The sequence below is a fragment of the Mytilus edulis genome, chromosome 7 (assembly GCF_963676685.1).
Source record: "Mytilus edulis chromosome 7, xbMytEdul2.2, whole genome shotgun sequence".
Classification (NCBI taxonomy): Eukaryota; Metazoa; Mollusca; class Bivalvia; order Mytilida; family Mytilidae; genus Mytilus; species Mytilus edulis.
In genome coordinates, this window is record NC_092350.1 from 75,360,429 (window position 1) to 75,388,034 (window position 27,606).

General features: G+C 31.7%; 3 protein-coding genes and 1 non-coding gene across 4 annotated transcripts in view; 2 read left to right on the top strand and 2 right to left on the bottom strand.

Annotated features, from left to right (window-relative positions):
• The window catches only part of LOC139482234 (uncharacterized), a 398,699-nt gene that overhangs the window by 168,566 nt on the left and 202,527 nt on the right, over positions 1-27,606 (bottom strand). The gene's annotated exons all lie outside the window — the stretch shown is intronic.
• Positions 6,171-18,819, bottom strand: LOC139482527 (E3 ubiquitin-protein ligase rfwd3.S-like). Its single transcript, XM_071266439.1, has 10 exons — positions 18,665-18,819; positions 15,357-15,519; positions 14,658-14,759; positions 10,340-10,450; positions 9,813-10,241; positions 9,195-9,289; positions 8,384-8,462; positions 7,229-7,402; positions 6,740-6,813; positions 6,171-6,294 (listed from the first exon to the last, which is right to left on the bottom strand). The coding sequence occupies exons 2-10, from the start codon at positions 15,477-15,479 to the stop codon at positions 6,171-6,173; spliced, it is 1,311 nt and encodes a 436-aa protein (XP_071122540.1). The 5' UTR covers positions 15,480-15,519; positions 18,665-18,819.
• On the top strand, positions 13,949-14,035 carry Trnastop-uca (transfer RNA opal suppressor (anticodon UCA)). Its single transcript has one exon. It is a non-coding gene; the product is annotated as a tRNA-Sec (tRNA).
• On the top strand, positions 19,019-27,025 carry LOC139482231 (TBC1 domain family member 7-like). Its single transcript, XM_071265967.1, has 7 exons — positions 19,019-19,069; positions 20,928-21,184; positions 21,849-22,033; positions 22,800-22,937; positions 24,185-24,330; positions 25,100-25,229; positions 26,593-27,025. Exons 2-7 carry the CDS (start codon positions 20,998-21,000, stop codon positions 26,713-26,715), a joined length of 909 nt encoding a protein of 302 aa, XP_071122068.1. The 5' UTR covers positions 19,019-19,069; positions 20,928-20,997; the 3' UTR covers positions 26,716-27,025.

The window sequence follows — 27,606 nt, forward strand, 5'->3', positions numbered from 1 at the left end:
AAAAAACGACTTATGTTTTAATGTTCTGCTCTCTCGTTATACCACTAACATCTGAAATTTTACTTTTCAATCTGTTCATTATTAACACTGATTTAAACATTAAAAGTCTATTTCGGACAAAATATTCAGTACTTGTCTATTGACATAAGAGTTGTTCCACTAATCTAATAAATTTAGGAGCCCCGTAAGCAGTTACCTCAACGTGACCATTCTCGAAAGAAAGAAAAAAGGTGATCACAATGCGCAATACGAAAATTTAAATTGATAAACCAAATTGGCAGAGAGTGAGTCAAAAATCGTAGATATCACTTCGTCATCGATATAAACAGTGTTTTATTGTAAACGTTATATACGAGCTTATCTGAATGTCAATGCTTCTTTGTTGATTGTTTACAAAAGTGACATTATGGTAACTTCGGTTTCAAAACATGACCATTAATTAGCTGCCATATTTGCACATCAACACCGACCGAGTGAAATATTTATCTGACGATATTACTATATGCGTGCGTAAAAAATTATAAAATTGTTCACAGAATATTAAGTTTATGATTTATGCATGCATTGGTTTAAGAATTGGATCAGCATTATTTTTCAACAGTCATTCGTTTCACATTACATTTAAAACTTGTCGGTTGATTTGTCCCTATACTTACATGTAGCACGCAGCATTTACAAATACGCTTTTTTTCTCTTCCTTTTGTATATGAACAGTTTAGTCGTCAGCTATGTTGTTAGTGTGCTTTGTTATTGAAATAATGGAAAACATTCTTATTTTTAGATTTCCTTTGATAATTTCGGAAATTACAGATGATGATTAAACTTTTATTCCAACTTTCTCAGGAAAATTTAATAAAGATATATTTGACTTTTCTCTTAATGTGCTTTCTATACACATAGCTCCTTACGTTCTCGAGCCTTTAAACTTCCATAGCTTTACAATTATAGGCGGCTTTAAATATTCCTGATATAGATAAATCAAACTAAGCGCAATCGACGCAGATAATGCAATAAAGGCTAATTTTTGTTTTTAATATTAAAAAGACGATGTGGTATGATTGCCAATGAGACAGCTGTCCACAAGAGACAAAAATGACACAGACATTAACAACTATAGATCACCGTACGGCCTTCAACAATGAGCAAAGCCCATACCGCATAGTCAGCTATAAAATGCCCTGATATGACTATATATATAAATTTTAATTGATTGTTGCTTTTTAAGCGCCATTTTCAGATAACCTGGTTATATATCCTTGCATCCAGGTTTTATTTGTGGAGGAGATCAAAGAACAGTGAGTATTATTAGTTCAATACTTGGTACATTTCATTTTCAGACACAATTGACAATTCGCTAGTTTCTGCGTAGTTGCTTTCTTTACCATTCCAACCATTAGCAAGGTCACCATGAACTTGTTGTTAGCATTCTCGTCGCTTTGTTAAAGGTGTCTTTGTGATTTATTGTTTGTTTGTTTTATACCACATTGTTTCCATCATGGCGCTTATTTGTCATTTTTAAAGGACACCACGTGTTATCCGAAGTTAATAATGCTTTGCATATGGGTTTGTCTTTCAATGAGATCATAAAATGTTGGTTTTTTTTAAACAAATACCTACAGCTTTGAAAATTGATGTGTAGTTTATACAATTTATAAATATATATGTATTGTTTGCATTTAAATAGGACAATGGCCTCAGAATTATATAACATTTTACACATAGTGTTATTATCTAGAGAATACGTTTGAAATGCATTAAGTCGTGCGTTAACCGAATTATGTTTTAATATAATTAAATTGTTCCTGTTATACACAGCTACTTTTGCATAGGTACTATTTCTGTACTTGAAATCAGTAGTATTGGAAATTTACTTTTAATATTTAGTACTATGTCTTTACTTTAAAATCATTGTAATATTTAGGTACTTGTATTTTCCAGTACTTGATTTGTACCTAAAATATTGGTACAAAAGTAATACCAATAATGATCACAGTATTCTATGTTGGGACATCATAACTTTATGTGATTTGAAAAAGACAAACTTACAAAATGCTGAAAATGTAACCGTGTAACCAAAAATCTGTAGTACTTAAATTTCAAGTACAAATCAAGTACTATAAAATACAGGTACCTTAATATTACAATAATTTCAAAGTAACAAATAGTACTGAATATTAAAAGTAGATTTAACGATATAACGACGGAGATAAAACTGCATATCAACTATTACGACTGCTTCCCCATAAACTTACCTAATCATGAACTTATGCTTTGTGGACATCGCCACAGACGCTCTCATTTTTTTAAAATTTTTAACCATTCCCCCTCCCCCCACCCTGCATTTTGAGATTCCCAATTAATAAGATAAAAAAAAATGATTTGTAACTGAGTTATTCAATGTTAAGTTATCATCGGACATGCGATTTCTTTGGTATCTTGTCCTTTTATAAGGTAGACATGGTTAACATTACTACAGAGTGGCAAGCATTGGAATATTAAAAGGAGAAAAATTGATTGATGCAAACTATTCTTAAAATCTTTTCTTCTTATAAAATAGGACCAGTTTGAAACAAATGTGTCACCTGTTTTAATAAGATTTGATGCCCAACAAAGTTGAGTTTACAGATTGTTTCTCTTTGTCCGTAGCATTCCATGATAAAGCAGTTTAACTATTATGTTTTTTTCTAATAACAAGCTAACCGGATATTTGACAAGTGAGTGCTATAATTGTTGGATTTGACATAGTGTGTCTGTTCATGTATCCTTAGTTCATATATTAAAACTTTTGAAGTCAACATTTAACTGCTTCAAATATGTTTTTGTAAAGACGAAATGAATTTTAAAGCAGTAAGCTCCCCAAATTTAAATGATTTAAAAAAAAACTCTCCAAACACTGAATTTTAACCCATTGCAATTTGTTTCCCGTGTAAAACGAGAATGTTCTTGCTCTTTAAGTTTAGTTACTGAGTATCTATTAAAATATTGCCTAAAAATATTTTCTACTCTATCTAAAATTTGACGATTCAACCAGCATTTACCATACATCAGTTATGTGTGTTGTGTTTTGTATGCTGTAATTTGTCTTTTATTCTTGTTGGTTCTTTTTTGCCGCTTATTAGTTTGAATGTTTTTCATCAAAAGTACAACGCTTATAATTGCTTACGCCAGGTGCATGTTTCATTATACAGGATGTAGTAGTGCTCTTCAATGGTGCTCGATCAAAACTATCGACAACTAAATTTGTTTTTACCTATTCTTCTTTAACCGTCTTCTTAAATTCTTTAAAAAAAAATGTGAATCAGTTTAAAAACAAAAAACGTGTCAAAAACTAGGAAATATTATGTTTTTAATAATAGTCAAATCTTAAATATAACATACTTAACAAATTAATTGTTAGTATTTACTTCCTATAGTTTTAGTTGGAAATATTCACTCATATGATATGTAATTCTTGGTAGGCCGGATAAAACATTTATCGCAAACCATTTGTTGTATATGGTAAATTTGTCTGTCATTGTTTTTGTGAGAGAGGTCACATAAGTGTTTTAATAATACAATAAATACTTATTTAATATCAGCAGTTAATAAAAAGTCCAAATTTTACGATTAAATTGTTTTACACAGTTTAAATAAATGCAATACTATGCTTATTATATAGGTTCAAGTTAAAATTAATAACAGATTAATGAGATTCCAAAAGTGGTTAAAAGAGTCGCCATATTGACTGCCACATTAGGCAAACAATCAAAATGGCTGAGGATATCTTTCCTTGATTTATACGCAAAATCAGGTAAGTATTAAACCACACTGGTGACAAACAAACATTTTTTTTGTGTGTAACGTTTCACAGAGAAATTAAAATAAGATTTTGTTCAGTGTGAATTTAATCAAAAGTTTTCTAATTTTAATTCTAATATGACGTGCTTCTTTAGCTTTGTAAAGAAACCATACTTTATTATCCAATAAAATTAGTTTGCACATGCGTATATTGACTACGGCAGAAAAATGAATTTCATCAAATTGGTATGCATTTAATGTATTTCCTTAAATTAAAACACTTTCAAACACTAAAATGATACACATTTTGTTACTAATACTTTTACAATGACAACAATGTGTTACAATTCGTAATTGACATATTTGACCTAGATACCGCAACGTTCATGTTCGCTGTTCTAACTTCAAAACCCCTCCCTCTGAAAAACACGTTTCATCTCTCCTGTTAAAAAGGCATGTCATTGTATATAATAGTTTCATTGAAACATATGTTCCGATGATAAAATATAAAATATAAAATAGAGTATAGGTTATTATTACTACTGTTGTACTGAAATGACAAAATTGTTTCATATTTCTGATAAAATGGATTGACCCTAGCAGGGAATCGAACCCCATTCTCCTATAAAAAAATAGGCGTAATTACCAATATACCACCAAGGTTTCCAATCCATTTTACAAATGCAACAAGATTGTCACCCAGTATTAATTTTAATCATGATGTAATACAGCATTTGAAATCGTCAGATGCACAAAGGCGTGCCCTTTGATCAACTTTACAAGGTGTATCCACCGCAAGTATAAATGGATCTCTGTCAAAGGGCCCCTACTGCCAAGTCTCGAATGTCAGCACAACTTTATTAAGGAATCCTCTATCAGATATGAACATATTTACCAATGCTACAATATTAATCGGCGGAATATTTACGATTAATTTAGTAAATAAAGACCTACCCGATTTTCCTTGTGCGTCCACCGCCAATGACAACTGACTTGAAAATTTGCGTGTCAGAAATTGACCTCAAAGGAAAAGACTGTTGTAATATATTTGTTCTGTTATATTGGGACACAAATATTGTTTTAGTTAATAAATTAATTTGTTTATTTCTGTTTCATTTTTGAATTTTAGAAATACAACTTTGCGAAATTAAACTGGTTTGAACTAGTTGGATAAAAATCGACAGGAAGGTTGATGGAAGAGCCTACACAAATACTCTACACTTATACACAGCGAACATAGAAATTACCGTAATTGTCCTAATCAGAATCGAAATAATTGATGCCAGCTATACTTTATTGTAGTTTTAACATGGGTAGGCATTATATTCGTGTTATTTTAGCCCTCGCTATCGCTCTGGCAAAAATAATCACGAATAAAATGCCTACCCATGTTAAAACTACAATAAAGTATAGCTGGCATCAATTATTTCTTAAATAACTTATAAAAAAGTGTTAAAATGAAACTTGAAGGGTATTCATTATCCATCTACATGCAAAGCTTGTATGCTGCAATACGATTTTCACCTGATATTCATACTTTGCAAATGTTTATTGACATGAAATATAATTTAACAGATATATGGATTTTTTCAACCAAGTTAAATAGTTTCTATATTTTTACAAATATTAAATATGAGGAAGTTTTTCTTGTTTCCTAGTTAACAATTTTATCCAGTAATTATTTATATCGATTTCCGAAAGATATCTATCCAATTTTTCATATATTAAAAATCAGGTGAAGATTTTTTCAACTTAAGCAAAACTTTACAGAATGAACCAGAAAAAGAAGTCTAGTATTTCCTTGCATCAATGATAATCATTTTTTTCTAATAAAAACGCAGTAATAATTCAGAGCCTCTGGATCTTTCTAGATACTTTGGTCGGTTTCAACAAACTGCAAACGATTTTTCATGATCATAACAACCAAATGTTTACAATTATTCCAATGTTCAACCACTTTTTTATAAGTGGACTTCCAATAATGATATTAAGAGCCAGTTGAAACAGTACGACACATTGTTCAGAGAATAGAAATTTAGTCATTCATATAATAAAAACAAAGTTGATTTTGCATATAATTTATGTCATTGAATAGTTGAAGAACAAATGATCTTTTCAGTTTTGTAAAGAAAGCCAGAGTTTCCTGAGAACCACCACAATTTGGCAGGACAGCTGATAATCCTAGTCAATTAAGATTGGACCCAAAAGCATCCTCAAAATATGTGGGGTTCAAACTCACAATCTCAGTGTAGACTTGCTAGTGATACAGTAGTTAACTATTCTGACCACTCGTCCATCAAGGCCCTTGTAAAATAGAAACCATAGCAACTTTTAAGACTTATTCCTTTTTGTAAAAGGACAAGTATACATAAGAAAACAAGCTAAACATGTTTTTAACTCACATCCCATATTTTGATTGTTTTGTCCAAGATAAACTGTCCATCACTCTGTGTAGAGGTAGGATTTTCTAAAATGTTTGACTGCGATGAATTTATAGACATCTGTGATGGCTGCGATCTGTAAATAAAAATAATATGTGTATTTTAAAATAATAAAATGTGTCTTATTTTCATGTTTTTCCAAAATAATATGTTTCATTTTCATCATGTTCATGATTTTCAAAAATAACAATTTTTCTAAATTCAGTTCTAGTCCACATTTTTGGACTGGAGATGTGCATAGACCCAGGTGATCTAAGACAGAACAGCAAAAATAAAACAGAAAAATTCAAAACAATTTACTTATTTAGAGGAATTTGTAAAGATTTTCAAGATTTTCACATTGTCAAACGAAAATTTCCTGGCCTGAAGTAATTTGCCGTTTCAGAATCTAATGTATTCTGGGTTATATTTTGAAAAGCATACACCAAAACTTTGTGATTGGTTTAAAACGTGATAAACAATAGAAATTCAACCAATGACGTAACGTTATTTTCATTTTGGTGTATGAACAATGAAATTACCCATAGTCCTTTAGAATCTGAAAAGGTGAATTGAAGGTACCTATATATAAACTTGAAGGAACAGAACCCAGAACCTAGAACAAATGAAAATTAATTCAGTGGTTGCCACTTGTTGCTGTATGTCATATTTGTTTTCCATTTATTGTTTAGAACTAAAACGGGATGCAAGTTTTCTTGTTAAATTGTTTTACATTTGTCATTTCTGGACTTTTTTAGTTTGCTATGCAATATGGTTTTGCTTTAGAATAAGGCAGTACAATGACCTATTGTTGCTTACTTTTACATCACTGGTATCTGGTGAAGAGTTGTCTTATTGTCAGTCATACCACATATTTATATTAAGATAAGTAAATTATCAGCAAATCTCTATCAAAACTGAAACTGACATTCTAACATTTTGTTATTGTTTCGTTGTCTCTTTTGCAATTATACCACATCTCCTTATATTTATATTAAGATGTATAAGCCTCTATCAAAACTTTATCTGACATTTTGTAGTTGTTCTCGTAACTTTGCAATCTCTGTCCCTAGCTTGTTATTGTCTCCGACAGTCATCTGATACTGCATTCTTATTTGTGCAGCCTCCATTTCACTTCTCCTCCTGCCCTCTTTTTCTTTCTCTAAATCCTGAAGAGCTCTGTCCCTCTCTGTAGTATCTACAACCTAAATATTTAGGAAAATTGCATAAAAGCAAAAAAAACCAAACCAAACAAACAACAGGATGTTGATGTAAAGTAATGAATGCCCCGCCCCTACTTGGATCAAGGTAGTGTTAGTGTCTTTCACCATCTTGGATTTTAAATAACAGAGAATCTTAGGTCCAGATTTTTAATTAAATTAGCAAAATTTGATGAGGAATGCAGATAACTAATGTAAATTTTCATTTAAAGAATAAATTAGATTTAAACTTATAAATATTAATATTGTTACAAGCCTAGATTATTTGCTGACTTCTAATTTTTTTTTAAATTGGCATTTTAAGAGAAGGTTCAGAAATAGTGCATTTCCTGATGGAATCTTCATGAAATTTTTCTGTTTTATATCTTAGCTTGGAAAAGTGTACAGTGACCCTATCTTTTCTTTTGATATTCTCAAAGCATTTTCTAAAAGCTATCTTCCTGTATTTTATTTTGCAATACTATCATTTAGTTTAGCTTTTAATCACATAATGTCACCTGCCTCCAACAATCACTTTCAAAGTGAGACCCTTCCAAACATTTTCTCTGTATACTCTTAACCCGATTCAGCCGTCATCTGTCTAAGGCGGTCACCTAGTTTATGTTGTCAATATCAAAGTTAAAATTAAAATCGAAACCGGTTTGCAGCCAAGATCACATTTGAGAATTCCCATTGTTTCAACCTTTCAGATTTTATTGAAAACCATGTCACATACTTATTTTGAACGAATATTAACATGTTACTGAATTTTTTTACTGCCCGCAAGGACAAAAACAATAGATTAGTTTGCCCTGATCCTGGTCACATGTCACATCAGAATCATATTTTTTGGAACCTCCTTTAACAGGTCACCCCTCTTTAGCTGTCACTTTTAATACTTCTTAAAAGTGACTGCTTAATACAGGTTTGACTGTACTGAACATTATTATATTTTTACCTTACCTTTTAACATTTAGCATACAGCACTCGTATATCTTGTCTTTTAGCTTTAGAATTACACTGAGGGCACTTTCCTCCCTGACCTTTCAACCATTTATCTATACAACTAAAAATAAATTACATTTTACTGACTGTCAGCATTGATAAAATATTTTTAAAACAAAATTCAGATTTTTATGTAAAAAAATTAAAAGTATTGTATGTATCTACTGAAATTTTATTTCTTAAATCCATAAAAGGGATAACTGGAATCATCAAACATAATTGACAGTACCTACATGACCTATGACAAAATTACCCATCAACAACTTAAAAAAATAATAATTGACATACTAAGATCAACAACATATGGACTAGAATACCTGACTTGGTTCAGACACAAAAAGTAGTGGGGTTAAACCTGGTTTACCTAACCATTTTTTCTCCTTTTTAAATTTCCTCATTCAAAGGCAAGACAATGAAACTTCCTGATATTTCCAGTTTTCCTGTCCACATCCTCTTTCAGTTATTTTTATAATTGCATTGCTGTCTCCTTGGTGGGTCTTAATGGGGTCTATGCATGACGCAGGATTGGCCATTTTTTTAAAGCATGACATGTAAAAGTCAAATAATTAAGAAGACAAAGGAAAAGGAAGTCCAGTAGGACAGGGAAATCACATGCACTATAATAGCAACAAGAAGCAGGAAACAGTATTCTCACTAAACAATAAGCGGGATCCTGGATCAGACCCCCTCCTTGATCTTTTTTATTTGTATTTACAAAAGTAAAATGCATGAAAAAAATATTACAAGAAATTATAACAATCTGGTTTAAAGTGATGATGAGTGTATTTATTACCTTTGACCATGTTGACCAAATAGATGTCCACATTTTAATGAAGCTAATCTGTGATTACCAGAACTTGTCCATTCTTCAAAACATATAGGACAGCACTGAAACAAATGTACACAATTATGAAATTTATTGCAAATACACTATTAGAATAGAATAAATATATAAATAGCACTTTGTGTTTGTTTTCATGTTTTTTCTATATCAACAACCTCATCATCAGATATATATATATATATATATTTGATTTCCTTTACAATTTTTACTTTTTACAGCGTCAAGCTATCTGTACATATACTACTTGTTGTCTCATTGGAAATTATAGCACAGTTCTTATTCTTTTAGTATAATGATGATATAAAGACAAGAACTAAAACTTTTGTCTTTCTCTCTAAATTTCTTTTGGTATTTTGTTGCTTTGGATTACTGTCTTATTGACATATCATATTCAACATGTACATGTCTTAAAGAACAAAGATTTGTTTCTTATTTCAAATTTAACATGTTCAAATTAAATATATCTATTTACTGCTGGCAGACTTTCTCTATTGTCTTCATCTGGAATGATAAATGAGATTGAATACTTCAAGTTGTAAATGGCTTTAAATTATAAATTGATCATACATTGCCTTCGTTCTCTGGTTCACCACCACCAGTTTTCTCTGGCGTCATTATCCTCCGTCGTTTTGGTGACCTGAAATCTCTAGGTGAATCTGTATGTCCCTGAATAACCTGCACAGCATTGGTGGCTGATACAGAAGATAATACTGTTGACAGTGCTGAAGGTGCTTCTAAGCTAGGACCACCATTTCCTGTTGTTTCCGTGGCAACAGATGTAGCAGATGATGTTGATGGCTGATTAGGTGAAGAGATGGGAACACCACTACCAGTTGTTCCCATGGCAACTGGTGTAGGAGATGTTGATGGTTGATGAGGTGAAGAATGAGGAACACCATTACCTGATGTTTCCATGGCAACAGATGTTGATGGTTGATTGGATGAAGAAGATGATAATATTGTAGATAAAGAGTTTGATGAAGATGTTGTAATGGGCTGCATGGTGATGTTGTGGACAGAATCCATTGTTGTGACAGCATTTGATTGGATGGTGATGTTAGTGATGGATTCAACAGAAGTCTCTGCATTTGTGCCATTTGTGGTGGCAGGGTAATAACACCCGGTAATGTTGACCTGGATGATTGAGCTCCTGAATCCACAACTGTAGCTGCTCCAACAGATGGCAGCACTTGTTGGTTTTCTTCCTGAAAAAAAAAAACCCCCATATCAATCAAAAGTTAAACTCATTGTTTGATATTAACTTATTAATGATGTTTAACTTTTCCCCAGGTTCACTTATTAAATATGGGAGGGGGATATGAAATTTACCCTGGAAATTACCTTTTGATTCTTATATGATGTGCTTCTTTCGCTTTGTGAACAAACCTATACCCTAAATCCAATAAAACTTGTTTGCACATGCGTATATTCTTCAGAACAATGAATTTTATCAAAATATCATGCACTTAATATATTTCCTGAACTTTAAAACTCTTAAATGGTGCACATGATGTTACTAATTCATTTTTTATGACTGTAATGTGTTGCATTCCAAAATTAACATATTTGACCTAGATACGACAGGTGTTCATGCTGGCTGTTCAAACTCCTCCATCTGAAAACTCACAGTGCCAGCCGTTTGCCTCTTTAAAATTTTATTTTATCACTATTGCTCGGGCAAAAATAATCACAAATATAATGCCTACCCATGTTAAGACTACAATAAAGTATAGCTTGCATCAATTATTTCTTAATTTTTAAGAAGATAGGAATAAGCAATTGATGTTAAAATATATTTTTAGGATCCCTCTGTCTAGTTTCTACTACTTTTATGGCAAGCTAGAAAAAACAAATTCAAAAGATGAGGAAGCACCTAGTTATCTTGTTTTCAGAGGTTAAAATATATAACTTCTTACAAAAAGCTTATAATACTATATATATATAATATAATATTATGAGACGCCTATGAGTTTCAAGATCAGGACTTATCCTACATCCCCATTGTCCTTCAAAATTGACAATTCTCATAATCAAACTAATGTCATTTCGTTTTTCTAATACACTTTATCAATCAAAATTATTCATCTACATGTAATTGGATCAATTACGCATTATATTCCTGCCTGCAATAAAATAAAGATAATAAGTTGGAAAAGAAATATGATTTATAGTAAATGTACCAAAAATATACAATGTTGTAATAACTGAACTTATTTACAAAAAATATCTAATTTCGTGGTGCATTTCTTTTAGAACATAAATGAAAATAAAAAAAATCCCACCTGCGCTTTCTCAAAGAAACTTTTACAGTGTGTTGTACTACTTTTGGGACAAATTATATCAAAATTATAGAAAACTTCATCGTCTCTAACTCAAAATATGGACAATTGTATGTTTAGGGCATCTTGAAATCTTTTGACAGCTTCCGAAGTGCTAATTTTCAACCTTTTTCAGCTGGACCAAATCACAACTTTCCTTTAAAATTCTGGACCCAAATTTTTTTTAAAGTGTAATTTCATCCCCCTACTTGCAATTTGAGGCATTAAAGATGGAGAAATAAATTTGGAAGGGGTATACAAATTAATGGCAAGTAACCCACTGTCAACATTAGGGACTATATTTGTGAACAACGAAAATAAAGGGACGACAATGGTGGTCTCGGACCTAATAGGGTAGAAAGAGTTGACAAATCTTAAAAAAACTTGGTATGACCAAAGCTTAATGAATTATAACACTGCTTGCAAAGTTTCATGACAATAGGATGTACATTATAGACATTAAGTTAAGTTCTATACTCATCTTTGCGTGTAAAATTTTGACGTTAAAATTGAAAAATTTCAACTATCAACATTTGGGGCTTAAAAAATTAAAATATTGCACAGTGTTGCAACAAAATACTTTTTAAATGCCTTAATATATAACTTATAATGTACTTAAAGCAATAGAGTACTCATTTGATTCATCCGACTTGGCATAATTATTCAAAAGTCAAATTTATATGAGCCTGCACCTAAAAATTGAGGTTTTTCAATGAAGTGGGGCCTTACATGAAGATGTAATATTTTCCAGCAATTTTAAATTTGTGAAGCTTTTTGGTTATAAATAATCCTTACATATGTATTGAAAGTACTTTAAATTGAAAGAAAAGTTACAAATAACATATCATATTAGTTTTAAAGGGTCTTAGGCCAAGTAAGACTGGAAAAAATTTAGGGTCAATTTAGGCCGTGCCACATATTTACATTAAAAAATGCATATTGAGGCTATAAGAAATAAAAATTTGTGTCTTTTTTATCATTTCTATACTCATGTGACATGATACAACAAATCTGAGCACAAAAAGACTCTTGCAATAAACTTTTCTTACTAACAGTATGGTCTGATACAAAGATTTTTGCCTTTTTAGGGAAAAACTTGCATACAATTTATTCTCAACAGGCTTATATTTAAACCACTTGCCATCCTACAGAAGAAAAGAAAGATATTATGTGAAATGGAACATGTACAATAGACACTGTAAAGTGCATTTGATGCAAATTTAGTGAGGTCTTTATCATGGACATCAAATTTTATGTACCAAGCTCCCCACTATTGACTTCATCCAAACAAGGCGTTAGACAAGGGTCATTTATACAACACATTTTGCACATTTTGTCTGAGATAATCTTCTTTTCTGTAGATTCAGAGTTCATAAATAAGTAAAAGAAGTAGATAAGGCATAGAAACACAAATATTGACACATGAAAACCTGTCAGATAGAAAGTCAGGATGCCATTTATACATCAATATTGAAAAAGTTATAAAATGCCTATTTTGACCATAAAATGCCAAAATTGGTCGTTTTTGCAGAAATTCTATAAAATAAAAGTTTAAATCCTTTAGTTTCATGCTATTTGACAAGTTGACACCATCAAATCATTTAGGGAAGTTGCCAAAGTACAAATTCTATATTTACAGATTTCACCTCTTAGTGCATTTCTTTTAGCATGTTTAGAACATAAATGAAAATAAAAAAAATCCCACCTGCGCTTTCTCAAAGAAACTTTTACAGTGTGTTGTACTACTTTTGGGACAAATTATATCAAAATTATAGAAAACTTCATCGTCTCTAACTCAAAATATGGACAATTGTATGTTTAGGGCATCTTGAAATCTTTTGACAGCTTCCGAAGTGCTAATTTTCAACCTTTTTCAGCTGGACCAAATCACTACTTTCCTTTAAAATTCTGGACCCAAATTTTTTTTAAAGTGTAATTTCATCCCCCTTCTTGCAATTTGAGGCATTAAACAAGGAGAAATAAATTTGGAAGGGGTATACAAATTAATGGCAAGTAGCCCACTGTCAACATTAGGGACTATATTTGTGAACAACGAAAATCAAGGGACGACAATGGTGGTCTCAGACCACTTTATCAGTTTATGTCATTTCCATCAAGGGAAATAACTCTAGATTTTTTTTAAATATTTGTGAAAAAAGCCATTTCCCCCATAAAGTAGAGATTTCATTAATTTACAAAATAAGCCTTTATTGAATGAAATTGCTTTAACATTCCCAAGACATAGTTATCAATCTATACTGTTACACAATAAAATCATAAAATATTTGCAAACTTTATTCTAATAATATTTAAATATGTTAAAGCTTTGTTGATGAAACTCAGAAAATTTGTGGGTATATGAATATTTAAGTAACCACTACCATTGCCGGAATGAACCTCAGTGGTCTGGGGTGCAGGCTTCAAACCTGTAGCTGATTAGCGTCAGAGTGGTTCAATTCCACCTTTCCGGCGATTTTTAGTTTGAAAAATTTCAGAACACTTGTAAAAAGAAAATATAATGAACACCTTACGTACCAGCTGGTTTTACAATTTTTTTTAAATGATTTAATCCCAGATCAAGTTTTGGTGGTCTCCAATGTGTTAGAATATTAGAATATTCATCCACATTATATTAACATGATTAATGATAAAGAAAAAATTCAGATGTAGGACTAGGAAATAATAATTTATTGTTGCCCATGAATCAGTTATGATTTGTCTCTCAATATGTATATGCTAATGATTTTAGCTCTTTAATAATATTTTTTTTGCAGCTTAAAAGTATTTATGAGTCCTCCCAATTGCATTATTCTGGGACATAGGCCAAGGACTCCCAAGAGATGATTTCATAGCAGCCTTTAAGAAAATCTGAGAGCCATTCAGGTTTGCCTTTCAATATAATGGCATTAACTTCAACATGTACCTAAACAGTCTTATTTTTCTTGATTTCAAACATCAACATAAGTTGAAAATACCTCAACATTGAAATAAAGTTGTTACTTGTTTACCATCATAAACTTGCCATACAATTTTGGGCGAAATGACGAGGGCAAAATAGTAGATTTCTATCATAGATTATAAACTGATCAATTACATGATTTGGAAGTGTGTCTACGTCTACTTCTACATCTTCATCATCACTGTCCTCTACGTTGACCTCTGACACGATACTGACATCCGAATCATTGTCTTCTCCCTAAAATACAACAATAATTATTGATTAATAATTCCATTTTGAATGTAACACATCCTCTGATTGGCTATAAGTATTTTGTCTAGGAAGAATATTTTACCATTTCAGCTATGCACATATAATGGCAAAACAAATTCCAATAAAATAAATGATAAAATACAAATACAAATATTTTATTGGCAAAAACTCAATAACAATAATTGGTAACTAGTTTATAGTAATAGTAATGATGCAGCAATTAAACAATACTACATAGCATATCATTGGGCACATTTCGAACAATGAAATGTGCAGTTATAAATATATCAATATATATAGGTTAATTTGTAAGAATAGACTACCGACATAGGTATATTGTATGTTATAGCTTCAAACTGTTCATATTACTCATTTATAAGGACATTTTTCCTTAATTCAAATGATGATATTAATCGAAGTGATTTTTCTACACTTGCTATTAAGTAGTAGTTTGATATATTCATCCTCAGTTTTGGATTGTTTGTCATAATTCTTAAAATAGGACAATTTTGATATTAGGTACATTACAAGATGTTATAAAACATTGCTTGTCTTAATCTTAAATAATTTTAATTGAACAACCTCGGAATCTGGAAATAATTCTTCGTCTGTCACTGCCTCCACGTCAATATCAATGTGCCGCTCGGGTGATTCTGTAACAACTATAATTTCATCATCCAAACCTTCCACATCAATGTCTGACATTATAAGTACAACCTTGAGATTAAAATTTCCATGATTTTATCTGACATGTCTGAAATATAAACAAATAAAGAGTAGCAATACAGATCTATAGAAGCTCACATTGATTTATCAAAATTATATGTATCAACAATATTGCAATCGCTGTTATTTCACTGCCACACTACATGTAGTAAAGGTATCATTGCTGTTGAGTCGTGTTGTCTTTATATGTATCTATCAGCTTGTTTGATCACTAAGTCATGTCAGTCACAACTTTTGGGACTATCGTACTACAGATTCACCAGGCGTTGATTCACTTTCGTTTGTAATTTAAAAATAAAAATGTATATGATTGTGTATGTACAATTCCATGCTTGGCTTAGTACATGTATGTCATGTAGAGTTTTAAAAAATTTAAAAAAGTAGCATTTTCTTCTTCCTGGTTATGAGTCCAACTCTATTAAAGTGTTATTGCAATTGACTCTCGAATAGACAGGAGGCCAGATAAAGTTAGATTAGACAAATGTTTGAAGAAAACAAATATGTAGGGAGTAAAAAGACTTTGGGTGTGAACATGCAGGGTGCAAGAGTGAAAGGGGACGAATGTGAATTGGCAGGAACAAGTTTATTTGGGAGAACGGACACGGATTCCTGGTTTTACACTGTCACAGGTCTCACTAATTAGCGACAAGAAGCGTCAAGAAGAATAATTTTAGCGACAAGAAGCTATTTAGCGACAAGAAAACATTTTTTTTTATTAAATTAAAAAAACTATGCATTTAGTCATTTTTAATTTACGGGCAGAAATAAATTGATAATTCTATTGATCGTGCATGTTGATAGATGAAGAAATTAAAAATTTGCGAGGAAGGGATTGTGTAGTTTTTATTATTATATTGATAGATAAAGAAATTAAACATTTGTAAGAGCAGAGACATATACACACTGACAGGAAATGTACACGCTATAAAATGAAAATAAAGTACACGCTATAAAATGAAAATAAAAACAAAGATTTGTCACCTTCCCTTTGAAGGATTTATTGAAACAAAAACATGAAATATTATTTCCTTTCTAACTGTACAATTAATTTTTCCTGATAGGACCAACGTTAGCTGTGGCTTCATCCTATTAAAGGTAATACACAAAGTAGAACATCAAATGAGATTAACGAGGCGCGTGTCCCTTGTTTTATTGCTACAATAACATCCAATTAACACCTTCAACTTTGTACACGCGTCAGACTATACAATTACACACGCCAGAATATACAATCATTGTAAATAGTGAACACCTGTTGAAAACTCAAGATTGTCATCAATTTCTTTAATCAATATGCATAAACATGATAAATATCATTAAATGAGGCAATACACTAAATAAAATGATGAAAACTATTCACATTTTAATTATGTTTTCCTCTTGTTTGATTTCAGTTCTTTGTATTTCATAATTTGTGTATGTATTTTCTGGACAATGATGCACAAAAAATGCATTTTGCAAGTTTATTATATATTGTACAAATATAGTTTTAAAAACAAATTATAAGACAAATATATTATTGTTCTAAAACACAAGTAAAAGTAATACCATAATACGACAGGGTAAACATAATACTTGCTGTTATACCTAATAAAATATCATGTAAATAAATGTAGCAACTGAATTAGATCTAAGTTTCATTTTTTTTCTATCAATATTAACTTTCCTGTCGTTAAAATTGTTTTCTTTTGCATATTCTTTTAATAATTATTTGGAATAAGTAATTTTAATAAAAAAAAATGTTTTCTTGTCGCTAATATTATTTTTCTTGTCGCTTCTTGACGCTAAAATTCTTCTTGTCGCTAATTAGTGAGACCGACTGTCACTGTTCTACTGCTCTATCCCTGGTTGGAAGTGGAAATTTTGGCATGAATTGGGGGGACCAATTTTTGGGGAGAATGGACAAACATTCCTGGTTTTACATGGCCCTCTCTTTTGAGAAAAAAAAATTGGTTGCTTATATAGGGAATAACTGAAGCGTGACGAGATCAGTCCCCCTCTTAGGCAGCCAATAGGCCCCAACTTATGAAAATTTCTGGATCCGCCAGACTGTTCTACTAGTGCTCTATTACTGGAGGATGGAAGTGGACATTTTGTCAGGAAACTCATGCACTTAGTACATAGGCTGATCCAGGAGAGAAAATGGTTGATTATATAGGGAATCACTGAAGCACAATGGACACGGGCCCAGCCCCTCACCTTAGGTCAGTTAAAGGTCCTCCATTATAAAAAAAAGTTTTGTATCCGCCACAGATTTGTTAATACCTTTATACCTTTATCTTCGGGTCGTTACATAAGTCAAAGGCTTCTACTGACCCCTCATCTTGGATTGTCGTATATGATTTCTCATCTCATAATAATATATTTATATATAATATATTAAACTTATCAAAAAATACTTATTTAGGTGTGCACAGCTGAAACACTAATAACACGAACATATGAATTTATATAGGTTCCAATTTTCGCCATTTAATGCAGACTTAAAATTATTCAGTCTTTGTCGTCACCGTTAAATCTGACAGGTTATTCCACTGGTCTTACACTGTTTTTCAAAAAGTTTTAATGAGTGGCCTCTAGTATACACCTTATCGCTAATCCCGGCTGACCCGGCCGCTTGAACTTTTGACGCATACAACAATCACTTTTCCATTGTGGCGTCAGACATTTTGTTTTATGACGTCAACATTTTACGGGAACCTGTGTGATATCCAGTAATGGCGGACAAATAGTGATAAGGTGTATTATTAGATGGTGCTAAAGTTGTTTATTTTTATTTTATCAAACCATGTCAATTGCTTAGGACTTAAATCAATAAAACTGTACATGAAGACATTGTGCGTGTTTTTTAAAGGAGAATAAATGATATTTGTTGTTCGCAGAATTGCATAAATCGGAATAGTCCAAATAATTATGACGTCTTGAAAGGCTATTATAATTTTTTTCTTTGACGCCTTACATCGACGTCATAACGCCAAACTCATATATTCAGTTGGAGAAGGTCGATGTAAGGCGTCAAAGAAAAAAATTATAATAGCCTTTCAAGACGTCATAATTATTTGGACTAAAATCGGAATAATTTTCAGGAGAAAAAAACTAAAAAAATGGCATGTTTTTCAGTGTATTTTCCTCTCTCAAATATGACATGCTATCATTTGTATTACCTATGCATATACTGGGAAGTCTATATAACTATATGCCCTCAAAACATAAAGATGCATTTGCTAGATCCAAAATAAATCAAGAGTTCAAAAATAATCATTTCATTTCAGAAAATTTACCGCTAAACATCATATTTAAAGCAATGTAAATATCCAAGACAAGCCGAAATAAAATAATCTGGGTACTAGGGAAGCTTCGAATAATGTTTCTATTACATAAAGTGTTTAACTGATGCTGATTTATATTATCGGAACTTACTTTGGTTTGTCCATTCTGACTTATTGGACAGTCAGATGACAGTCCTTCAGAGTGAGAGTTGAAACAGTTTTGTACTACCTGAATTTTTTTTTTTTTTTTCAAAGCAACATTCTCTTTTCTATAAAGGAGTAGACTGTTGCTAGTTTTAGGTATAATTCACTAGTATAAGCACAAAATGCATGTCAACAGTAACTATGTTCCAAGTTCATGAAGTTGCAAACAAAATATTAGGATGTTATCATACACAGTGGCGGATCCAGAGGGGGGGTTCCGGGGGTCCGCACCCCCCCTTTATTTTGGCCGATCAATGCATTTGAATCGGGACATATGTTTTGCACCCCCCTGCACCCCCCTTTGCCCTGGGCTAGCACCCCCCCTTTCGAAAATTCCTGCATCCGCCACTGTTGTACTCACACTCAGTGGCTTAATTAGCTTAGTAGTTTTTACGTGTACGCCAAAACCACGGAGAGGGGTATGAGGGTCGCTAGTGGGTCCAGGTCAATTTACTGAGACAAATTCGCTGCACAGAGGAAGAAATAAATCTTGTCAAAAGCACTGTTCGTAGTGGGCTTGATCAGGTTGGGGACAACCCACCAAATGGGGAACTGTTCCCCAAATGAGTAACACTCCCTCATTTGAGTAATCATTTGGTAGTGCTAAAAAACAAAATTTTCTTAACTGATTCTTTTTTCTTAAAATGGCACATATTCATGAAAAATGCAGCAACTTTTCCAAAAGATGATTATCCTTATCTTGATTTACTGAGAAGATACAAGACTATGAAAAATCAGAACATTTGACTATTTTCAAAGCTTCTAACTTTTTTAAAACCCATAACAGAAATATAATTCTTTGGGAGAAGTTGTTCCATTTTCTATAAATTTGTGCCATTTTACCTTAAAAGATCGACCCATTTATAGAAAATTTAGTTTTTAGCACTATGAAATGATTACTCAAATGAGGGATTGTTACTCATTTGGGGAATAGTTCCCCATTTGGTGGGTTGTCCCCAACCTGTTGATAAGAGGCAAAGCCCACGAAAGCTAACGAGTTATCGAAAATTATATTTTATTCCTGTCATTAGAAACTCATCAATAGCAACATACTTTTATGTCTTATTTATAGACAATGATAGATGTTCAGGTGCAATATTAAAATTTTGAAAAGGGTTCTATGGAACCCTGGTTCTTGTCTGCTATTGCTTCCCACTTTAAGAATCCATTTATCAGTCCATTACAGTATTTTAAAAAATCAAATGGTTCTTCATGTATTTTTATAAATTTATCATGTAATGATGTTTGAAAAAAAACATGACAGGCCATCGGTTAAAAATTAAACGTCACAATTCAAAACTGATGTTGCTAGAAAGTTATTCAGAGCAGATGTAAGGTCATTCGGAGACAAAATTCAATAAATCACCAAAATGTTAAATACTTTTATCTCCAAAATATTTTGTGCAATGTAAGATCAAACTTTTACACTTGTTTGCTCAATGTTTGCTCAACATATGCAATGGAAGTGTTATGCTTACAATTTGATCACATGGTGATGGAATTCACATGAGAGATTTAAGTAAATTGTAACTCCTGGAACTTGGCGTACTTGTTTTTACTGTGACAAAGGATATGTTAGGGGAAGCGTATGAAATTGAAATGTGTCTATTATTATGGAATCTTGAAAAGCTATTTTAATTTTAGTTTTGTAAAGTCTCTTAAATGTCTAAAAATATGTAAAAAGGCATGAAAGATATCGCTTCATATAAAATTTTGTTGTTGATAAAAATAGCTTTTAAAGACGTCATAATCAGTCCAACTACATAATACAACATGAAGGCATGTAGGTTTAGCTCTACATTATATTTGTATATGGAGAACACTTTGGTTTTCATTTCTAGCACTGGTTGAAAATTAGTAAGAAATTTTTCTCCTCAGTTTATATCTTTCCTGAACATTTCTACTTTTCAAATCTCATGTGCATATCTAATTAAAATATTTCAAAATTTTACAGCTGTCCTAACTCTGGTTTGTGGTGGTCTAAGGGAGATAATTCAAATACATATCTGAGGTACTGAGTTAAGATGTCAGATGAGAGAAATTTCCGTACATACTACTACAAGAAGTTTGGAATAGGTGGAGTGGAAGAGAAGAAATCCATTGAAATACTCCTGAACGAGCATCCATTGAACATTGACAAATTACGACAATTCTGTCTGATGTTCCAAGTCCCAGCAAAGTACAGAATATATTTATGGAAAGTTATTTTAGGTAATTTGTTAAATTAATATAATTTATCTCTGTTTGTTATGCAGTCTATCTATTTAGTTGTGAACAAAGAGCAATACAAATAAGTTTAGATGAGCCGCCCATGAAATCAAAGAAAACCAGACAGAAATCCCCCAAACTTGTAACATATTTATCTTTACAAAAGTAATAGAAAAAAAGAGCAGCTTTAAGAGACCACCAATGAAAAAAAGAAAAATACTCAGGCTCTCAGGGAGTCCAGAAGAAGGAACTGGATTGGGTGGGGGTCCTTTGCTTCAGCATTCATTAATTATCTCTATTCTGTTTTTGACCATTGTTTTCTACTCTTTTAAATGTATAATTTTAGCTCCCCTTGATTTTCTATTCTTTACTTTTCCCACCTATTTTACAATAATCTTTTTTTTTATGGTCAACTTTTCTGTAGTTTTGGCTCATTATTCTCTACTCTGTATAGACCCTTCAGAAGGATAAGCAGTTTTTACTCCACTAGAAGCTCCAAAGGTGATACTCATTTCAAGTAAAATTGGATGAAAAATCATGTGTAGTGATGTGCTTAATAAAAATAAAGTACTTTTTTAGAGTTTGAAAACTTACAATTGACAGAACAGTTTCATGTTATGGATTATAGGTATTTTACATACATTGTGTAAAACTTTTATTTTTTCAGGTATATTACCATGTGGTCAAGGATCTCATGACTTTGTGATGGACCAAAGAAAGCAACAATATAATGATTTACTACATGCCCTAAAATTGATGAGAAGGGTAGACAACTCTACTACAGCAGGATTACTGGTTCTAAAAATGTACAAATTAGAAACTGGTATGCTGACTTTTGAAGAACAAGAATTAGTAAGTTTATATTACTCTCAGGCCACTCTCGATTTTCATAAAAAAATATGGTAGACTGCTGGTAAAAAAAGTCTTACAAGACATAAATAAATTGTAAAAAAATATATATAAATTTCAGCTTACTAACAATATTTTGATATGTTATTTGGTCATACTTTCTTAAATTTTAGTCTTAAATATTATTGCTCAGTTAAGTTAATTTTAACATAAAACATGTAAAATATGTGCCAAAAAATATAAATGTTTATTTAAGACATTTTTACAAAACCACTATCATGACTATATCAAATGTTAACAAAATGTAATTTTTTCCTCAATCCACAAAATTGGTATCCACGAAAATAAATGATAAAATTGAGAATGGAAATGGGGAATGTGTCAAAGAGACAACAACCCGACCATAGAAAAAACAACAGCAGAAGGTCACCAACAGGTCTTCAATGTAGCGAGAAATTCCCGCACCCGGAGGCGTCCTTCAGCTGGCCCCTAAACTGATATATACTAGTTCAGTGAAAATGAACGCCATACTAATTTCCAAATTGTACACAAGAAACAAAAATTAAAATAATACAAGACTAACAAAGGCCAGGGGCTCCTGACTTGGGACAGGCACAAAAATACCGCGGGGTTAAACATGTTTATGAGATCTCAACCCTCCCCCTATACCTCTAGCCAATGTAGCAAATCCACAATAAATTGTCACAGAATTGTAAGTAATTATAAAATCTCTACTGAGTGCATGTGATAATTTTTACTATATTTTCAGGTGGATCCAGATGATATGGCTTTGTTTACTATCTCAGAAGCTTTAAGTAATATTGAGGAAGATGATATTAATGTTTACTGGATTGCAAAAAAGTTTTATGAATATTTTCTGAAATGGAAGGAGCCAATTTTGAGTCTGGTTTGTAATTTTTGTAATTGCCTCTGTTGAAAATTGTTGATATAAGGGACATAACTGCAGTTTGTAGTGTAATTTTCTGTTCTTATTGGAGTATTTATAGATGGAGGTTTATTTTAAAAAAGATTAATAGAGGTTTGTAATGAATTCTGAAGACTATGATGACAGCATAATATCCAGTGGTGGATCCAGAATTTTTCATAAGTGGGGGCCCACTAACTGCCTAAGAGGGGGCCCGCTCCAGTCACGCTTCAGTGATTCCCTATATAAGCAATCAAATTTTTCCCCAAAAAGGGGGGGCAGGCCCCCTGGACCCCCCCCCCCCTAAATCCGCCTCTGATATCATGTTTCTAAAAAAGAATTTCTGAATTTTTTTTCACAAACAAATTACCATAAAACATGTATCCTAAGTCAGGAATTTGATGTACAGTAGTTGTCGTTTGTTTATGTAATTTATACGTTTCTGTTTTTTTTATATAGATTAGACCGTTGGTTTTCCCGTTTGAATGGTTTTACACTAGTAATTTTGGGGCCCTTTATAGCTTGTTGTTCACTGTGAGCCAAGGCTCTGTGTTGAAGGCCGTACATTGACCTATAATGGTTTACTTTTATAAATTGTTATTTGGATGGATAGTTGTCTCATTGGCACTCGCACCACATCTTCCTATATCCTTATATATTATGAATGAAAGAACATAATCTGGTTTATCGAATTTAGTTAGTACACTGGGCAGACATTCAGGGGTTCTGGATTACAGGCATTTTTAGCTGTTTCTGTGTGTACCATATAAATTCAGAAAACTGTACAATCAATGCCTTTAAACTTTTGGTATGCTACTGATGAAAATGAAAGTGAAGTTTTTTTATGGTGTTCTCATTAGCATGCAGTTCAAGAGTCTAATCCAAATTGGAAAATACCTTTTGTGTCAATTCCAATCGAACAAATTGAGATTACTTGATCTAATCTATTACAATGATTTGATGTTATTAAGGTTTCTTGTTACAAAATGGAGGCCTGATTGATTGTGTTGAAATTGACTTTTGCTGTTCTGAGTTATGGCCCTGGATTGCATAAACATTGACACTGATTATTGCAAAAAAATTTTGATTGTTGTCGTTTTGACGGCCTCTTGTATAACATCATACAAAAAATATGAAATTTAAAAATTTTTCATAATGACCATGATGACAAAGTTGATACCTTTAGAATAAGTTCGAATCTATAAATAGCTACTTATTATATTTCACAGACAGAAAAAGCTGTGAACAGCCTGAAGAAAGAGGACCCTAAGATTTGGCAGCACTTGAACCAACATGACATGTTTAGTATACTACCACTTAGAGCCTGGTTTCTATCCGGATTTGCTGATATTTTACCCAATACATCCATGGAAAGGTTTGGACTTTTGGATAACTTGTTTGTATTAAAAAATATTGAATAAAAATAATTCTATAATTACCTATACTGAAGATCTGTCGAGTTGAATTGATAAGTTTTATAACATATTGTTTGCAATGAATTAACTTGATTTTCCATTGAAAAAAACCCCCAATAATTTCACATGTGAAATGAATCTGACAATCTTAATCCTAGACGTCATGCAACAATGGGTGTATCATTGTGATTTTGTCATTTTGGACTTAAATGCGATTTAAATTTTTGCCATATCGAGAAAAGTTAAGTATAATTCATGTATATCAAAATGTGAATTTAATACGATTATAACCCTGTCCCATTTTTCGCAATAATAAAAATCTCGCAATAATTTCTGAATTTACAGTAGTTTTATCATTTTTTACTTGATTTCAATCAATAAATTAAAGTCCATGTTCAATACTATCAAACAATAACTGATTCAAGAATTCAAATATCGAAAAAAAAATCATCTTGTGACAGAACAACATGTAATTTACTCATGTGCTTCACACATTTGTGAACTAATATGTTATCCCATGACTAGCGGAAAATTTATATATACATGTATATATATATATTTGAAATCTTGGAAAAGTTATTCTATAAATCTCAGTAACTTTTTGAATTTTAGCATAAATTATAATAAGAAGTAGTTTCTTATTACTGAACAATTGCAATGCAATTATTTTTTATCTGTTTTGATTCAATTAGATAGACTTGAAATTTAATTGGAGTTATTTTATTTCAGAATATGGGACAAAGTGGTTGGAGGATCTTTTGCAGTTTTGGTACATGTAGCTGTTGCAATCTTCTTGACCTTCAAACGACCTCTGTTAAGTATGAACACCAGAGAATCTATGTTAAAGTATTTATCAAAAGTAAGAAATTATTTTGTATATAAAAGCGCACAGTGTTAAGTAAAAAAAAATAGTTTAACCTGCCCCATGTGTTTGTCCCCCAAGCCATTGATTTTAGTCTAAGTGTCCATTCGATTTAGTTGTACTGGCAGATCCTTGGTTGTTATAAGTTTGCTGATCCCTTGTTATTGGAAAATGAAATGCAATTCCCCTTTTTGAGAAAGATTCGTGCTCAAAGCAGGCCAAGGAAACTTTTACCGTCACTCTTACATGTCCTTTTTTGGCTTTTGGAACTAGATTTCTTACCTCTGTATACATACCCTTTATTTTAGTAGCAGTACTAATTTTCAATACTTTATATCATGTTTATTTTTAGACTAACTTTGCCGAAACTGCTTATCTTTTGTTTACATAAGTTTCAATCCTGAATATGCATAAGATAATTAAAGCTTGCCATCTTGAACATAAGAAAATTAAATGTTCCCATCCTGAATACGATAATTTATGGTTCTTTCCTAAGATAATTAACATTGGAAATTATGCACTAGAAAATTAAATGTTCATCCTGAATACGATAATTTATGGTTCTTTCCTAAGATGATTAACATTGGAAATTATGCACACAAATAAATCAGTCATCATTGTCGAAGAGTGTAAGTTGACATCTAGAGGTCTTTTCCATGTTGTTTCCCAGATGACTAATACACATATAATGACATTTCCCTATTATCCTATATACTTATAATTTTATTGCACAAAAAATACAATAAATTATGAACTCTGTCACTCAGAAAACAGTGTTTCATAATACATTAGGTTATCTCCCTTTCTGCACTCAAACCAACTAAAAAAAATTATTTGTATGCAAGTTCAACAACCATAGACTTAATAAATAAGCCCTTAAAAATGTAAAATTTCTATAATGGATAGTAGATCTTGCCTTTATTTTAGTACTGTCAGTTTCTTACATTTTAAACAATTTTATGTTGATCAGATTTTGAAGTAAATACATAAAAAGCACAAAATGTAGTTAAAGTTTGAGAGGTTAAAATACAGTCTTTATTGCCTATGTAGACCATTTGTTTTAAAAGTAAAATTCACAATATAAATCTGCTCAGTCCAGCTACCAGCAGGATGATAACTAATTGAAACAATGAAAAAAGTGAACACAGAATGTAGAAAGCTGGTCAATGGTGGTTTATACAGCATGAAAGATATTTTTGTGAAAAAGTTGTTAAAATTTCAAAATTAATTTTAAATCATGGAATTTTTTAAATGTTCTATTGATTTTTTTGCTGTAAAAAATTAACCAATGATGAATTGAAACTGCTAATCACCTGCTGAAGGTTTGTTGATTTTGTCTTATTTGTTTTTTTATTTATAGTTACCAGAAGATAGTGGAGATGTGGTGGTTGTCAAGGCATTAGATCTATGGCAACAACATGGAGGTCACCAGATGGTAGCAAGATCTGATTCTCCATTGTTTTCTGACCGCTCACCAAGCTGAAGCTAACCTGTAACCATATTAACCATCACCAATGGTAACCAGTCAAGTCATGGTTGATATAAGATGTCTGTCCAAAATGAAATATCATCGAGAATGGAAATGTAACATCTTTGCAAAATGGAATGACACGGGACATTTAATCAAAACCTGCTTTGTCTTTAATATATTATGATAAAATCTGTGTGAATGAGACAATTTTAACAATGATTTTTTACTTAAATACAAGAATCAAGAAATTTCATTGAGTTTTTTGTAACGCTGAAAGTGTGTCATTTAAAATAAAACAAAAAACAAAAACATATGAAATATATTATATGACTTTTTGTTTATTTCCCATTTTATTACCTAAATGATGCATAGGGTGAATATTGGAGTATTGTCAGAATCAACATGTGTTTTCATAGCACTTATGTCAAACAAATATTTGTATAGGGCTACCGCCTCTAGAAAAATATGGAAGACAGGTAGGAGTTTTATATTTTTTTAGCTTGAGCATACGGGGACCAAAGGCAATAAATCACCTTTAAACTCAAAAAGTGGCAATAAAACCTTAATGGTAGGGATTTTGAAGCACAATGTAGGGTGAACAGCTGAAAGCAAACTCATAACACTAATTTGTACATTCATTTAGCTATGGTTTTTGTATGCATGTTCAATTTGATAAGACTTTTGATGTTACCTAGATAGTCATGTTTTTGTTTGTTTGTGTTGTTGGATTAACAAATTGTTCATATAAACCTCACAAATCCTTTCGTTTGTATTACATATATTCAAAGTTTTAAAGCTTTTGACTTATACCACTACCAGGTAATCATATCAATATTTATAAAGATACATATAGGTGTAATACCACCAAATCATGGTACGTCACATCCGGTTGCATACGAAAGT

What these genes read in the sequence shown, in the direction of transcription:
- LOC139482231 (XM_071265967.1), top strand. Translation starts at nt 20,998, where the DNA reads ATGTCAGATGAGAGAAATTTCCGTACATACTACTACAAGAAGTTTGGA. An exon ending in CCCAATACATCCATGGAAAG is followed by an intron (nt 24,331 to 25,099) that starts GTTTGGACTTTT and finishes ATTTTATTTCAG; the next exon opens with AATATGGGACAAAGTGGTTG. An exon ending in TGTTAAAGTATTTATCAAAA is followed by an intron (nt 25,230 to 26,592) that starts GTAAGAAATTAT and finishes TTTTATTTATAG; the next exon opens with TTACCAGAAGATAGTGGAGA.
- LOC139482527 (XM_071266439.1), bottom strand. Translation starts at nt 15,479, where the DNA reads ATGTCAGACATTGATGTGGAAGGTTTGGATGATGAAATTATAGTTGTT. An exon ending in AATTATTTCCAGATTCCGAG is followed by an intron (nt 14,760 to 15,356) that starts GTTGTTCAATTA and finishes GTTGTATTTTAG; the next exon opens with GGAGAAGACAATGATTCGGA. An exon ending in TTTGGTCAACATGGTCAAAG is followed by an intron (nt 8,463 to 9,194) that starts GTAATAAATACA and finishes ATTTATTTTTAG; the next exon opens with TTGTATAGATAAATGGTTGA.